The following is a 17775-nucleotide window of genomic DNA, read 5'->3' on the forward strand; positions in this document are numbered from 1 at the left end:
GTCAGTGGATGGTCTTACTCAGTGCTTGACAGTTCTATATGCACTGTCACATCGGGAAAGCAGTCTATCATTGACTAGGACCGCCCATTGGACCCCTAAACATTGAGCAAGAATATTCATGAATAAAATATGTTTTACTGAATCTTATCTCGCAAAGCTATGTATCAATAAGTTCAGCTGCTTCTTTTAGATAATATGCTGCCTACAAATTTGATATGTTCAGCATGACAGATTCCATTTAACAATAGTTAATGCAGAAGACAATATATATTTTTAAGTGCAAAATAAGTGACACATTGCAAGCGACCAAGTGGTTAAAGCTCCTGTTATTGCTTTCTCATATTACCAGTACAAGTCTTCTGCTGTAGTGGTTGATAAGAGCAAGAGCTTTTGCCAATCTAATTGTATTGCCTTCTGCTGATAGCACTTGTCTGATAGCCCTGGTTAGGATCCAGGATGATGATGTTTTATGTGCTGTGATAGAATCTAATAGTGACACGTTCCTTAGGAGTTGCCTGTAAGATTTGCTTTTAACTCCATGTAATGAGTGCGATAATGTTATATTTAGTAGCATTTTGTCCACTATCAGCCAGTGATCGCCCTGATGTACCTTCTAGCACATCCTCAATCAGCCCAACTATTAATCTTACAAATCCTAAATTTATTATTGGGCAGATTTTGTCATTTTTATTGATTGCACTTTCCTCAAATTTGCAGACTGACGATATCAAAGAGATTGCCAGAAAGACTCAAGCATTGGAGAAGGTTAACACTAAAAGGCCAAGGATTGTTGTGTTTACACAGGGCCATGAGGACACCATCATGGCAACAGGTTTGTTTTAAGACTAGTACAACTAGGTCTACATATTGACTCTGTCTATACAAAGTGTGTCTCCACAGGGTGGGTGTAGCACGCACTTTGTCCCAGCTAATGAAAGCGAAGGTGGGTCACAGTAAGGGCTCGTTCACATCTGCGCCCGGGTCTCCGTTCTGCAGGTTTCCGTTTCCTGCACAAAACTGGGCAGGAGATGGAAACCTGCAGGAGTCTTTCTCACCCATTCATTTGAATGGGTTTGAAAGATGTCCGGTCGTGAGCATTTTATGCTCTCCACCGCGAAACCGTTTTTTTTAAATCGGACACAGAGTTGGACATGCAGTACTCTGTGTCCGGTTTTAAAAAAAAAACGGTTTCGCAGCGGAGAGCATAAAACGCTCACTGCCGCTCACGGCCGGACCCGCTCTGACAGCTTTCCGTCTTCTGCATGCAGAAGACGGAAAGCTGAGAACGGAGACCCGAGCGCTAGTGTGAACCCAGCGTAATTGTACATTTTCCTTCACTAGTTGCAATGCAGGCGTCGATACACTGCCATCCCTTGGTTGTGTAATGTGTGTCATGGCCAAAATACTCGCGGTTGCCCGACTCATGACAAATAAGTTAGATTGAAAAGATACCTTCCTTTTTACTGTTATGATCTTTGTCTCCAGATGAAAGACAAACGAACGTTAGTAATGGGCTGTACACATAGTGCACACTGTCTTCAATAGTCACGTGCCAGTTCAGTACATATCACCACCTCTGAAGCAAATGGGAGTGACAACTAGAGATGAGCAAGTACTGTTCGGATCAGCCGATCCGAACAACACGCTCGCATAGAAATGAATGGGCGTAGCCAGCACGCAGGGGGTTAAGCGGCCGGCCGCCGTCAAAGCGGAAGTACCAGGTGCTTCCATTCATTTCTATGGAGCGTGCTGTTCGGATCGGCTGATCCGAACAGTACTCGCTCATCTCTAGTGACAACCCCTGAGAACAAATGGAACTATTACTTGATATTAGATATCAAAGAACAGTGTTAGCGCTGTGCTTAAATCTTTATAGTCACACAAGCTGATATACTGACTACTTGTTCCCTGTTAGATGGTTTCTATGGGTAGTTTGCCATCTGATGGCATCTTTTATGCAGGCATAAAATGATCCATGATCTTTTATTGGCAGCACACCTCCCCGTGCCAACAATAGTGAAACTGTATGTGCCCGAACAAATGTTCAAATACCAATGGATTCCTCAATGAAGATGGAGTAAAATGCGCCCCAGTTGACTTTCTGTATCATTGATCAATGCACATTAGCAGCAGTGTGAAAGGGCTCTTAAACAATATGCTTTAATTAATTTGCTGTGCTATGTCAGGCCGGCTCGCATGTAGACGCTGCTGCTCTCCAAAATTAGGAAGTTGCTGATAAGTTTGTTGCCAGAAAAAAACGACAAGTTTTCCATGTACGCCATGAGCATTAGAAATAGAACCACGTAAGAAGAGTGATCTCTTGGGAGAGGATGGGTTACTCCATGTAATGAGAAATGACTTGCCTGTTCTTTGATAATTAATTGCACGTAACTGGCATCTTTTATAGGATGAGATAATTAGGACCTTAATTGCTTCAGTAAACGTCTGTCTGGGATTCCCCCGGATATAATTACACGTACGTTTTGGTGTATATCAAATAATCTGAGCTAATCTGAGTGCAATTGCCGATGATCAAGTCTTATTTAACTGTGGATCATTTTTCTATTTAGACTGTTTAATGTTGGCCTTAAAATGCAGGAAAATGAGACTACACTGCGATACCCGATACAGCTTTTGGACAGGAGTGTTTCCGATCTCCTGAAACCGCAAATTTTGTTAGTTTTGGATTCACATGTGGGATAAAACGCATACTTCTAGTTTCAGGTGCACAGTAAATAGAGGATGAAGCTATGATCGTTTCTCTAAATGCTTTTATAAGGGTATTGAACAGACGAAGCCATGTGTGGATCACCTGAAGACCAAGCTGTGGGTGCACTTACCGAGTCTGCGTCCTGCTCCGCGTCCTTAGTAGTAGTTTTGAGTTCAGAAGCCGATGCTGTACGATCTCTACAGTTCTGGATCACAAACTCAATACAGTTGCTACAGCAGTGGACCGGAAGGCTGTCAGGCTAAAGACCAGCATGGACCTGTCCAAGTCTGTGCCGTGAATGTGCCATCATCTCCCCATTTGGATGATGTGATCTCATGAGAATAACGTGACTTTTTGTTTTCTAAAGGGGGGGGGGCGGGCGGGCATTGACATCTACACCTACACCAAAGAGCATGAACAGAATCTGCTATCACTAGCTAATATTTATATAAGACCACCCGTATCACACACCTTTAATGGAGGAGATGGCAGTGCAGGCTCCCTGACTGTATATTTTTGGCTTCTTTGCTTATTTGGGAGAATATGTACAGTCCTATGAAAAAGTTTGGGCACCCCTATTAATCTTAATCATTTTTAGTTCTAAATATTTTGGTGTATGCAGCAGCCATTTCAGTGTGATATATCTAATAACTGATGGACACAGTAATATTTCAGAATTGAAATGAGGTTTATTGTACTAACAGAAAATGTGCAATATGCATTACACCAAAATTTGACCGGTGCAAAAGTATGGGCACCTCAACAGAAAAGTGACATTAATATTTAGTAGATCCTCCTTTTGCCTCTAGTCGCTTCCTGTAGCTTTTAATCAGTTCCTGGATCCTGGATGAAGGTATTTTGGACCATTCCTCTTTACAAAACAATTCAAGTTCAGTTAAGTTTGATGGTCGCCGAGAATGGACAGCCCGCTCTCAAATGATCTGAAAACAAAGATTGTTCAACATAGTTGTTCAGGGGAAGGATACAAAAAGTTGTCTCAGAGATTTAACCTGTCAGTTTCCACTGTGAGGAACATAATAAGGAAATGGAAGACCACAGGGACAGTTCTTGTTAAGCCCAGAAGTGGCAGGCCAAGAAAAATATCAGAAAGGCAGAGAAGAAGAATGGTGAGAACAGTCAAGGACAATCCACAGACCACCTCCAAAGAGCTGCAGCATCATCTTGCTGCAGATGGTGTCACTGTGCATCGGTCAACAATACAGCGCACTTTGCACAAGGAGAAGCTGTATGGGAGAGTGATGAGAAATAAGCCGTTTCTGCAAGCACGCCACAAACAGAGTCGCCTGAGGTATGCAAAAGCACATTTGGACAAGCCAGCTTCATTTTGGAAGAAGGTCCTGTGGACTGATGAAAGAAAGATTGAGTTGTTTGGTCATACAAAAAGGTGTTATGCATGGCATCCAAAAAAAACAGCATTCCAAGAAAAACACTTGCTACCCACTGTAAAATTTGGTGGAGGTTCCTTCATGCTTTGGGGCTGTGTGGCCAATGCCGGCACCGGGAATCTTGTTAAAGTTGAGGGTCGCATGGATTCCACTCAATATCAGCAGATTTTTGAGAATAATGTTCAAGAATCAGTGACGAAGTTGAAGTTACGCCGGGGATGGATATTTCAGCAAGACAATGATCCAAAACACTGCTCCAAATCGACTCAGGCATTCATGCAGAGGAACAATTACAATGTTCTGGAATGGCCATTCCAGTGCCCAGACCTGAATATCATTGAACATCTGTGGGATGATTTGAAGCGGGCTGTCCATGCTCAGCGACCATCAAACTTAACTGAACTTGAATTGTTTTGTAAAGAGGAATGGTCCAAAATCCCTTAATCCAGGATCCAGGAACTGATTAAAAGCTACAGGAAGCGACTAGAGGCTGTTATCTTTGCAAAAGGAGGAGCTACTAAATATTAATGTCACTTTTCTGTTGAGGTGCCCATACTTTTGCACCGGTCAAATTTTGGTTTAATGCATATTGCACATTTTCTGTTAGTACAATAAACCTCATTTCAATCCTGAAATATTACTGTGTCCATCAGTTATTAGATATATCAAACTGAAATGGCTGCTGCAAACACCAAAATATTTAGAACTAAAAATGATTAAGATTAATAGGGGTGCCCAAACTTTTTCATAGGACTGTAAATAATTCCACTGCCCCCAGCAACACACAGAACTATAAAAGTCAAGTTGGAGTCAGATCAGGATTGAGGAAAAGCTGGATTGTAGGGATATGAGGACAGTAGACATGAAAGAAGCCATGTGAGGGGTGCAGGCATGTGGGATAAAAAGGGTTTTGCCCAGAGTGCTTCTTTAAATGACTGAATGCAGTTATACAGGTGTCTAGGAAAACCATTATAGTGCAAACTGGCGGTACATTTTACTCTTGTAATATCTGAGAAGGATTGCCAGACACTTTCTGCCTTTGGAAAAATCAGGTTGCTAAAATGCTTGTTCGCTGTAAGTTATTTGTTCCCTATTTGTTTGCACGCTCGGTTAAGCATGCCTGTCGAACACCTCTGGCACTGGGATATTTCTGCTGAACATAAGAGGGTCAGGCATGAAATTCATGTGATTAGTCCTTATTTCCCATAGAATTTGCCATTGGTGGGAGGACTGCATACCTATTGGATAGGGGGCCTATTCAGCTCAACTCGGCTGGTTCAGCCAACATTAATTTTTAGTGTGTATCCAATTTCAGACTTGGGCCAAGGCCCCACATTACGGAAACGCAAGTTTGTTTTTTGTTGCAGACTTTGTTGCAGTTTTTTGACCCAAAGCCAGGAGAGGATTGAGCAGAAGGTAGAAGTATAAGAACTTGTTATATATTCCCCTTTCCTTTTGTAGCCATTCTTGGCCTTGGCTCAATAAAATGCAACTAAAACTGCAACAAAAAAGCTGTTTCCACAACGTGGGGCTTTAGCCTTGAGTATTTCTATTACATAGTTTCACCTTCTCGTTGGCTCTTCACTCAAAGGTCATAAGCCCAGCTACCTCTACTAAATTGCAATGGTGGCTTGTAAGCTAACCGAAATAGCTTGGTTGACCTAAATTTGTAGGGCAAACACTCTTATGTCAATAGGCATGTTTAACCAACAGTAATAAAGGAGCCTGCCCAGCACTTCTAAGAAAACTAAATCTTTGTGTTGATTTGTCAGTGCACACGCTTGACCACCACTCCATTTCGAACAAACTGATGGAAAGTGGTGGATAGATGACCCAGCAGTTGTAGCGGATAGATAAGCGTTCAGTCTTAATTCCTATCAGAAAGCCTTCTTTTTAGGATACTTAATCAATGCCTATTCAATGTCATACACTTAAGCTCCTGGGGCAAGACTAAGTTTTTCTGTATACCCACAAGCCCTGCTCTCTTCTTAGTAATGTGTGCGTGCACGTACAGTGGGGCAAAAAAGTATTTAGTCAGTCACCAATAGTGCAAGTTCCACCACTTAAAAAGATGAGAGGCGTCTGTAATTTACATCATAGGTAGACCTCAACTATGACAGACAAAATGAGAAAACAAATCCAGAAAATCACATTGTCTGATTTTGTAAGAATTTATTTGCAAATTATGGTGGAAAATAAGTATTTGGTCACCTACAAACAATCAAGATTTCTGGCTCTCACAGACCTGTAACTTCTTCTTTAAGAGTCTCCTCTTTCCTCCACGCATTACCTGTAGTAATGGCACCTGTTTAAACTTGTTATCAGTATAAAAAGACACCTGTGCACACCCTCAAACAGTCAGACTCCAAACTCCACTATGGTGACGACCAAAGAGCAGTCAAAGGACACCAGAAACAAAATTGTAGCCCTGCACCAGGCTGAGAAGACTGAATCTGCAATAGGCATCCAGCTTGGATTGAAGAAATCAACTGTGGGAGCAATAATTAGAAAATTGAAGACATACAAGACCACTGATAATCTCCCTCGATCTGGGGCTCCACGCAAAATCTCACCCCGTGGGGTCAAAATGATCACAAGAATGGTGAGCAAAAATCCCAGAACCACGCGGGGGGACCTAGTGAATGAACTGCAGAGAGCTGGGACCAATGTAACAAAGCCTACCATCAGTAACACACTACGCCGCCAGGGACTCAGATCCTGCAGTGCCAGACGTGTCCCACTGCTTAAGCCAGTACATGTCCGGGCCCGTCTGAAGTTTGCTAGAGAGCATTTGGATGATCCAGAAGAGTATTGGGAGAATGTCCTATGGTCTGATGAAACCAAACTGGAACTGTTTGGTAGAAACACAACTTTTCGTGTTTGGAGGAAAAAGAATACTGAGTTGCATCCATCAAACACCATACCTACTGTAAAGCATGGGGGTGGAAACATCATGCTTTGGGGCTGTTTCTCTGCAAAGGGGCCAGGATGACTGATCCGGGTACATGAAAGAATGAATGGGGCCATGTATCGTGAGATTTTGAGTGCAAACCTCCTTCCATCAGCAAGGGCATTGAAGATGAAACGTGGCTGGGTCTTTCAACATGACAATGATCCAAAGCACACCGCCAGGGCTACGAAGGAGTGGCTTTGTAAGAAGCATTTCAAGGTCCTGGAGTGGCCTAGCCAGTCTCCAGATCTCAACCCTATAGAAAACCTTTGGAGGGAGTTGAAAATCTGTGTTGCCAAGCAACAGCCCCAAAACATCACTGCTCTAGAGGAGATCTGCATGGAGGAATGGGCCAACATACCAACAACAGTGTGTGCCAACCTTGTGAAGACTTACAGAAAACGTTTGACCTCTGTCATTGCCAACAAAGGATATATAACAAAGTATTGAGATGAAATTTTGTTACTGACCAAATACTTATTTTCCACCATAATTTGCAAATAAATTCTTACAAAATCAGACAATGTGATTTTCTGGATTTGTTTTCTCATTTTGTCTGTCATAGTTGAGGTCTACCTATGATGTAAATTACAGACGCCTCTCATCTTTTTAAGTGGTGGAACTTGCACTATTGGTGACTGACTAAATACTTTTTTACCCCACTGTATGTATATATGTGTGTACATACATGTGTATAATTTTATAAAGAGAGAGCGAGGAGTCATAGACTGCTGCTATCTTATATCAACTGGATTAGTAGGGGGGGGTCATCAAGTAGCAGAAAAGTACACTGTTTCCAGCATGACAAACTGGGCTTTGGATCTTAGATTCTGCACAATTTAAGAATAAGATATGGGGGATTTCCTTTCCGATAATGGGTCTCTGGAAATCCCCTTTTAAGTTCGTAATAAAAGATTCCTAGTTTTCTCCTGTCTATCTATATATCTGTCTAAAGATGTATGATTAACCTGCTGGAATATTAGTTTTCCTTCCCTGCGCAGGCCCCACATAATCACGTCTGTGTTACAGATGCTCTTGTAAGAAGTATTGTTGCTTGATTGAGTCAGGATGCTCTGGGAGGTTCTCATAACCCGGCTTTGTTTGGGCTTTGCAGACTCCATTGACATGATAATGAATAGAGCAGTACCCATAACGAGTAGGGTTGTCCTGGCACCTCTCGCCTCCACATCTCGCATGGCCCTGAAATTCTGCTTTCACTGACAGGCCAGCTGCTTCCAGAAATTCCAAGTTAGTTGCCATGGAGAATAAGACGACCGAGACTTCTCCTTTTACTATACAAGTTACTTAAACAACAGACACATCTCTCCTGACTTCCTGCAACTTTGGGAAATGTGTTATAAAAAAATATTATTTGTCTTCATGTTTTCGGGATGTCGACTATTTATAGAATGTTTACAGTTTTTCAGGAACAATGAAAGCTTTGTACATAGTAAGAAAAAACTCATCTAAGTATTAGAAATCACAGGCTGAGCGTAGAGCGCTCAGAATAGAATTTACAAGAGAGGGTATGTTGTTGTTTAATACACCATAGCTTCTGCAGAACCTCTTTAAAGGCTTATAAAGTTAGTTATAAGTCAGTGTATGGCACAGAAAAAGGAATAGCTCCTGTGTAGCACCTCACTCTTTATATATAGTGTCCTCTGATTAGTTCTTATGGATGTTATTTTTCCCCCCAAGATGCTCACTCTGTCTTGGTTATGGTGTAAAATGACAATATGATTATTCAGATATTTACAGATGTATATTATTATTATTATTATTATTTATTATTATTATTTCTGTGTTGCGCAGGGCACAAGCCAAGCTTTCTAAAGTTTACTTATAGTCATGGTTCATGTTAAAGGGGCCCTCCCTTATCAGGCATGTGTAGTTTACCCACAGAATATGACATAAATGTCTTATATATGCCAGTCTCACCTCTTGGATTTCATTTTTACGCCCGATGTGCAACACATTATCCATTCACTTCTATGGCAGTGCTAAAAAGCAAACTTCTATGTATCCCGGCATGTTTAATTTCACTTAAGCACATCCAGGTTGCAGAGGCATTTACAGTACATTGCAGGAACTGAGGGGAGACAGAGGGTTAAACGTTTTCACTCCATTCACATGTCTATAATACACTTCCTGTATGCTGAATATACTAGCCACAAACCATAATGAACAGCTGTTACCCAGAAATCTGCACACATTCTCATGATTTATGAAAACGGATCTGCTTGCAAGTGTCGAAACACAGGATTTTGAGGCCCTCTTGGGTCAGGGAGGGCCATAGAGATAACATTACACTTGAATTGCTGAGTACATGTATATTTGTACAGAGAAACTATACATTTCACAGCAGTGTTCTGTTGCTGTTGGGCCTGGGTTGTCACATTGTCCTGATTTAAATCTAGAAGAATATTTTTTTTTCTCTCTCCACTCAGTGACTTGAAAAACGTGTTAACAAGAAATTTGTAATAGTGAAAAATGTCAGATTCACAAATTATTACATAGCTATGTTTTATTAGGTATCGAAAATTCCCTTTTCTTCCTCCTCTCGCTTAAAGATGAAAGATTTTAAGGAATAAAATGGCATAAAATAACACTATAGCCATTACTCCGCTGTCCAGCCCAACACTCAGGCTGGTCTTTGTTGATGTTCCTACACTATTGATGTTCCGTACATTTATGAGACCTCTATAGCCAATGACTGACCGTTGCAGTCTCATTCCATACATGGTAGAAGCCAGTAGGTAAGGGGGTTTAGGGGATGTCACCACTGCTGGATTATCATCACACAGGTGGGAACCGTATTTTTCAGGTGGATAATAGAGGTGAATTGTTTATGACCTCTACAAGGTAGCCATAGGCTTTGAGATTGTTCTTCATACATTCTGTATTTCAAATGGCACCATGACAGTATAATACCATAAACCTTTGCGCTTGGTGCATTGATATTTGGAGTCATGCTATTTATTACTAATATAATATTTCAGTATAAAATTGTGTATTAATTGAGTCTTTCCCCCCATTTCAGCTGATGAAGTTGTATCGTTCCCTGTGTTAGAAATTGACCAGAGTAAAATCGTAGACACCAATGGAGCAGGCGATGCTTTCGTTGGAGGTAAGTTGCTATTTTATCTATCTTGCATAGCGTCGAAAAAAGAGGAAGAAAGGAATAGCTTTTATTGAGACACACACACACTAATCTCTGTTCTAGTGTACATGAGACCCAAAGCTGAACTTGTCTGGAAGGCCCCAAATACACACTATGCTCTAAAGAGCAGAACAGCCTTTGTAGCTTGTGGAGGTTCTCCGCATATACACAAGACCAATATGAATACAGGGTAGGAAGACTGGAATCTGTGCACAGAATTATAACTTTGTCAGTTATTAACCAACGTTTTGATATGAATGATAGAAAGCAGATTAAAGTGATTGGCCCATGAATTACATTGATTACCCACCCACAGGATGGGGTTATAAATGTATGACTGGGAGTCTAACCACACACTAGGACTATACATTCAAAATAACAAATATTGATATTGACAGGTTATTTTTATTCAGATGTGTAATGTGTAATTTTAAGGTTGTGCGTTTTTTGTTTTTTAATATAAAGGGTCTGTCGCCAAGCAAAAAACACTTAAGTACCATACATCATTTATCACTCCCCTGGTCAATTTGCCAGTTTTATTTTTAATTATATTATAATGTTCATGATATTATTATTATTATTATTATTATTATTATTATTATTATTATTATTATTTTACTTAGTATGTTTAATTATATTTTCCATTCATCCTTTCAAACCAAAATATATGGCCTCAAAATATGTATATATGGTTCAAAAGATACCGTATATACTCAAGTATAAGCCAACCCAAATATAAGCCGAGGCCCCTAATTTTACCACAAAAAAACTGGGAAAACTTATTGACTAGAGTATAAGCCTAGGGGGAAAATGCAGCAGCTACTGGAAAATTTCAAAAATTAAAATGGTCGGAGTTTTTGGGTGCAGTAGTTGCTGGGTGCTGGGAAGGGGAGAGGGTGTTTTGGTTGTCTGTCTGCCCCTTCCCTGAGCTTGAGGACTGGGTTTTTTTTCCCCCCACTTGGAATTCAGTCTGGCTGAATATAGGGTATCTGCAGTGCTCCTATTAACCCCTTCCCGACAGAACAGGAGCACTGCAGATCCCCTATATTCAGTAGACCGGGCACTGTCAGACACAGGGATACCTAATGTGTATGTGTTTCACAGTTATTTTCTACTTTTATATGTATTCTAGGGAAAGGAGGGATTTAGAACTTTTATTAACTTTATTTTATTTTTTTTAAAGCTTCTTTTTTTCCCCCCACTATTTTATGGGAGATTCTATACATTACTATTGCGGCTGTTCATAGACCCCCCCCCCTCCCAAAAAAAATAAAAAAGAGGGGCTTTTTCAGCACAAAAACTGTGTTGAAAAATTCGGCTTACACTCGAGTATATATGGTATATTCTCTGAGAAAAACAAAAGGTTCCCACCCACTTGGTAAATAATCACCATATTCAGCTCTTTGCATGTCTGTACTTTATGTTTCTTTCTGTTTTTATGATTATATGTCCTTCAATAACAAGGGATCAATGATGCACCTGTTTTTTCTTTCCTCTCCAGGCTTCCTCTCTCAGTTGGTGTCTGATAAACCTATTGAAGAGTGTATCCGAGCTGGCCATTATTCTGCTAATGTGGTTATCAGACGGGCTGGTTGTACTTTCCCAGAAAAACCAGACTTCAAATAATTAAAGGGAGAAAACATATGAGCCCCATACCTTGAGGTCCTTACTTCTTCCTCACATCTCCTTTTACAGAAAGATAAAAGAAACTTGTATTTTTGTTTGTCACCTCCAAATAATTGTAATGTGTCCTCTCTCCCCATACCTCTCTACCTCTGCACCATTGACTCTTGTCCAGTATTTGGGGAGGGAATTGTTTGAAAATTCTTATATATATATATATAGGTTACCAAAAAATATGTTCTATGAGGTGCAGTTGTTTTGAGTCAAAGCCAGAAGTGAATCCAACAAGATATATTTCCCATTCCTTTTCGATCGCTCCTTTCTTTGGCTCAAAAAAGGTCACCAATATTTGAATGAGTGAATCCAGTCTTGAATGGAGTTTCCCCACCTCAGACATTAATATCCACAGTATGTGCCATATATGCCTGATAGTCTGTCCCACTTCTAGGACCCATACTTATCTCTAGAACGAGGGTCTCCCTGTCTCACAGCTGCTGTGAATGGAAAGAAGACCCCACATGTACAGTTTACTCTAAGCGCCCATAAGAGTGTGTAGCGTGAAACATACATGCAGTTCTTCTTTTGTTCACAATGGTCAAGAGACAACTGATCATAGAATAGGTATTGGCCTTAGTGTTGGGACTCCCACCTATTGGAAGGTTAGAACATATCCTGTAGATGTGCTATAAATGTCTCAGATGGTAATACTCCTTTAAGGGGATGTTCCAATTAAAGACATGTATAGCCTATCCAATGCATATGCCCATAAACGTCTACTAGATGAAGGTACCACCCCTGGGAACACTACTTGTCAACAAAATGTGTCCCCAGTGTTGCAACTCAAGGTTAAGCTGACAAATAAGTAAGGCCCCACGCACATGACTGTAGATTGTAGCCGTAATTGCAGATAAAAGTATAGACCAATTCATTTCTAAGGGCCCCTTCTATATACAAGGGCCACAAATTATGAAGCATGTCCTATTTTTGTCCACATTTGCGTAGGGGATCATGTCAGTCTTTTTGACATGTTTTTTGGGGATCAGTTTTTGCAGACAGTATAAGTCACGATGGTCTTGTGCGTGTAGCCTAAGGTGGGAAATGCTTGGTGTGCACATGCGCGACAAGATGTTTGCCTCCTTTAATTTGTAGCAGCACTTTGGGTTGCAAAACTGGGTCATGAAAACCCAATTGTCCCAGTGATTGGGAATTAATGGTCATAACCCCTTTGCTTAATGCATTGTTTAATGCTGCTTCTGCAAATTGCTATCAAGTTATAGCCCTTATGGATAAAGGTATCAATCTTTCTATGTTCATAAATTGGTATAGGATGACATGTTCACATATGGGGATCCCAATTCCTTAGGCACCCCTGTAAAGGGATCAAATGGAAATAAGCATGCTGACTTGATATGTACAGTACAGAGTTGACATCTCTCTACCACCACAGTCCACTGTCAGTAGTTTTCTCAATCAAGTTCTGGTGCTGAGTGACCTGTTTATAAAACAATGAAGACATGGTGAACGATGCAGAGCTTAGACCGTTTTTGTTGTCGGATTGCTTACTTTCATCAGCGTCCTCATGCTCCTCCATGTAAGCTATAGATGATTATTTTTATGTATTCTTTATTTAATGATGGTGCAAATACTGTCAGAATCAGGTACAGAATTATACAAGCAGGATTGTCTTGATTTATTAAACATGGTATGCCAAAATGTATTTTAAGTCCAAGCATGGTCGGCGGATGCAGCGACACTTCTGCAGAAAGATGTTTGCTGGTCTTCTGCAGTGATTGGATAACAACGCACAGTTTCTTAACAATTTTGAAGAAAGCTTTTGTCTCTTTTCCTCTCTCTCCCCTTTTTATTAGTATGTGATGTTAGCAAGTTCTCTGTGATATGATGTGTAATTTGATACTGACAAATAAAACAGAATTGACTTGTATAGTTCCTTGTTTTGGCCTTATTTTTTGATGCAACCATTGTGAATCTTTACAGGACATAAAGATTTTGCTAAAATATGCCTTATCCATCAAAGTTGGAGTTCTGAATCGCACCCCGTTCCTGCTCCTGCCTGACACTGCCTACCAAACAGTACAGAGCCTACAGTGTTGGCCAAAAGTATTGGCACCCTGCAATTCTGTCAGATAATACTCGTGTTCTTCCAGAAAATGATTGCAAGCACAAACTCTTTGGTATTAATATCTTCATTTATTTTGCTTGCAATGAAAAAACACAAAAGAGAATGAAAAAAAAGTCAAATCATTGATCATTTTACACAAAACTCCAAACATGGTCCGGACAAAAGTATTAGCACCCTCAGTCTAATACTTGGTAGCATAACCTTTACAGAAAATAACTGCGAACAACCGCTTCTGGTAACCATCAATGAGTTTCTTACAAGGCTCTGCTGGAATTTTAGACCATTCTTCTTTGGCAAACTGCTCCAGGTCCCTGAGATGTGAAGGGGGCCTTCTCCAAACTGCCATCAAGAGATCTCTCCACAGGTGTTCTATGGGATTCAGGTCTGGACTCATTGCTGGCCACTTTACAAGTCTCCAGGGCTTTCTCTCACCACCATTTTCTAGTGCTGACCTGAAGTGTGTTTTGGGTCATTGTCCTGCTGGAAGACCCATGACCTCTCAGGGAGACCCAGCTTTCTCACACTGGGCCCTACATTATGCTGCAAAATTTGTTGGTAGTCTTCAGACTTCATAATGCCATGCACACGATCAAGCAGTCCAGAGGCAGCAAAGCAACCCCAAAACATCAGGGAACCTCCGCCATGTTTGACTGTAGGGACCGTGTTCTTTTCTTTGAAGGCCTCTTTTTTTTTCCCCCCTGTAAACTCTATGTTGATGCCTTTTCCCAAAAAGCTCTACTTTTGTCTCATCTGACCAGAGAACATTTTTCCAAAACGTTTTTGACTTTCTCAGGTAAGTTTTGGCAAACTCCAGCCTGGCTTTTTTATGTCTCTGGGTAAGAAGTGGGGTCTTCCTGGGTATCCTACCACACAGTCCCTTTTCATTCAGACGCTGACGGATAGTACGGGTTGACACTGTTGTACCCTCGGACTGCAGGGCAGCTTGAACTTGTTTGGATGTTAGTCGTTCTTTATCCACCATCCGCACAATCTTGCGTTGAAATCTCTCGTCGTTTTTTTTTTTTTTTTTTTTTACTTCCACATCTAGGGAGGTTAGCCACAGTGCCATGGGCTTTAAACTTCTTGATGACACTGCGCACGGTAGACACAGGAACATTCAGGTCTTTGGAGATGGACCTGTAGCCTTGAGATTTCTCATGCTTCCTCACAATTTTGCTTCTCAAGTCCTCAGACAGTTCTTAGGTCTTCTTTCTTTTCTCCATGCTCAATGTGGTACACACAAGGACACAGGACAGAGGTTTTATTTATTTATTTATTAATTTAGTTATTGCCACCACCTGTTAGGTGCCTCAGGTAAGTAACAGGTGCTGTTAATTACACAAATTAGAGAAGCATCACATGATTTTCAATCAGTGCCACTACTTTTGTCCACCCCCTTTTTATGTTTGCTGTGGAATTTTATCCAATTTGGCTTTTTGACAATTCTTTTTGTGGTTTTCCATTGAAGACAATTTAAATGAAAATAATACCAAAGAATTTGTGATTGCAATAATTGTCTGGAAGAAAATGAGTATTATCTGACAGAATTGCAGGGGTGCCAATACTTTTGGCCAACCCTGTAAGTTGCACATCAGGCACCAAAACTAACACCACATACTGCTCGGGATTGATGCGAGTAAGAGAAGAAATTCCGACTGTGCTGGAATCCGTTGAGCAGTACCTCTTAAAAAAATCCAAAAACTGGAGTTAGTGGGTAAAAGTCTGAAGACTAGGGCCCCATGGGACGTAAATACCCCGATTTGCCTGCAGCGTCACAGGACAAAGTGGATGGAGCTCTAACAAATCCTATGCCCACTTTGCGGTAAAAACCAGCGCTGCGAATACAACACAATTTCCAAAACCAGCGTGGTTTTGGAAATTGAAGCATGTCAGGTTTCCCCATAGGTATAATCATAATAGAAAGTCTGCAGAGGAGCCATCTGCAAACATTCTGTGCAAAGCGCTGCGGAAAGAACCGTGATGTGCTGCCGACACAGATTTTCTTGCAGCGCTTTTTTGCTGCGAGATCTTAGCCTTAAGTGAACTTCTTTATGAATTCAGCGCACTGTTGGCTTTCTAGCAGTATACAAAACCTTGTGTTCCCGAGGACATGAAAGGTAATCTTTAAGTTACAAAAAAAAAAAAATTGGCTATTTCAAAGGAAATGTGTTCAGCATAATGCCGCCTAGAGTCCATTGTCATTGACTTGATGTCAAGTTACCTGATTATTTCTTGCATGTCCAGACAAATAGTATGCCCCAGACCCTCTGAAAAGCCGGAGCCCCACATAGCGTAAACGCCGTGGCAAAAAAAAACCTGCATTGTTTTACAGTCTTTGCAAAGTGGATGGTATTGTAGCTAATCCCATTCACATTGCAGAGAAGTATCCGCAGTGGACATACTGTGATTCTCAAAAACATATCAAGTTATATACGAAAACGCTGGTGTGTTTTGTATAGATCTAATTGAAGCAAAAAATCTGCAGAGGGAAACTGAACTTTCTGTGAAAATCCCTGATGAGAAAACCATGGTGCGTTTCTGCCGCAGTTTTTTTTAACACCGTTTTTTGGCTGCGGCTCACGAGTTCCATCACAATTTGCAAAAACACCAGAAAAAACGGCTACTTCCGAAGTTGTATGTATAAAATGTAACTTTTAATTTAAATCATTAAGAAAATAAACAAAAAAAAACATACAAAATCCCCCTAAAAAACACCAACGCGTTTCGGAACAGCAAGTTCCTTTTTTGATGCCTTGAAAAAGGAACTTACTGTTCCGAAACGCGTTGGTATTTTTTAGGGGTATTTTGTATGTTTTTTTTATTTTCTTAATTATTTAAATTAAAAGTTACATTTTATACATACAACTTCGGAAGAGTAGCCGTTTTTTTCTGGTGTTTTTGCAAATTGTGTTGGACGTTGCTTGTCCTGAATGTGCCGTGCACCCCGAAGAAAAGCTATAACTGCAAGGAATCTTTTTTGGATACAGGTGAGCTCTGAATTATTTTTCTCTGTTTATTTTTTGTCACAAGTTCCATACCAGTGATCATTGAGGCCACTGATTATCTCCGCGGTCATGTGAGCATGTCATTTCTGCAGCTTTTTTTTGTTTGATCTTGTTTTGCACCCACCCCAGCTTGCCCTATCTCCTGAACAACCACTTTTAACTGAGCACAGAAGATGAGTGTCATGAACAATTGAGAATACTCACATAACTGTTAGCTGTTCTTTTATTTGTGACCTACACCAAGCTCCTGGTGCTAAGTGATTCCTCCAATAGAACCTTTGTTTCAAGTATGTTATTTGAGCAGTTAGAGATAGCTGTAAGGCCCGGCAGCTTCAGAAGTCTGGTACACAATCTACTTTTCACTGAACAGTATGTGTCACACCAAATACTTTCAGTGATGTGCTGAGTACAAGGTGTCCCAGAAGTAAATCTTGATGTTCCTCAGCATTGTTCTTGGCCTTATGCTGCTGTAACATAACATTTTCAAAATCTGTATTGGATGATCTGATTTGCATTTCTTGGCATTTGTGACAACTCCGGTAAAAACAACCAGATATTGCTATGAATCTACAGACTTACCTAGATTGTTCACATGCTTGACTAATTGTTATAGACTTGGTCGAAGAGTCATCACTTGCTTCATTGGCTTCTCTACTAACTTCTGTAACTAAAGATTTCCAATTTAGACTCCTCAGTCAGAACATCAAATGTGCCCTTTTATGTTTTTGCTTTTAGTAGTGGTGTTATGAGTGGTATACATCTAGGTAGATAGAGATGCAAT

At 40.6% G+C, this 17775-nt stretch overlaps 1 protein-coding gene across 2 annotated transcripts in view; it reads left to right on the forward strand.

The window, feature by feature from the left end:
* The window catches only part of ADK (adenosine kinase), a 130535-nt gene extending 116742 nt beyond the window's left edge, over positions 1-13793 (forward strand). For both annotated transcript variants that reach the window (XM_075257788.1, XM_075257789.1), the window contains exons 9-11: positions 718-832; positions 10107-10193; positions 11728-13793. In XM_075257788.1, coding sequence (XP_075113889.1) covers positions 718-832; positions 10107-10193; positions 11728-11852 — 327 coding nt within the window. In that variant the 3' untranslated portion in view covers positions 11853-13793. The remainder of the gene's footprint in view (positions 1-717; positions 833-10106; positions 10194-11727) is intronic.
* Positions 13794-17775: the final 3982 nt, after the last annotated feature.

Source organism: Leptodactylus fuscus, chromosome 10, assembly GCF_031893055.1.
Source record: "Leptodactylus fuscus isolate aLepFus1 chromosome 10, aLepFus1.hap2, whole genome shotgun sequence".
Taxonomy (NCBI): Eukaryota; Metazoa; Chordata; class Amphibia; order Anura; family Leptodactylidae; genus Leptodactylus; species Leptodactylus fuscus.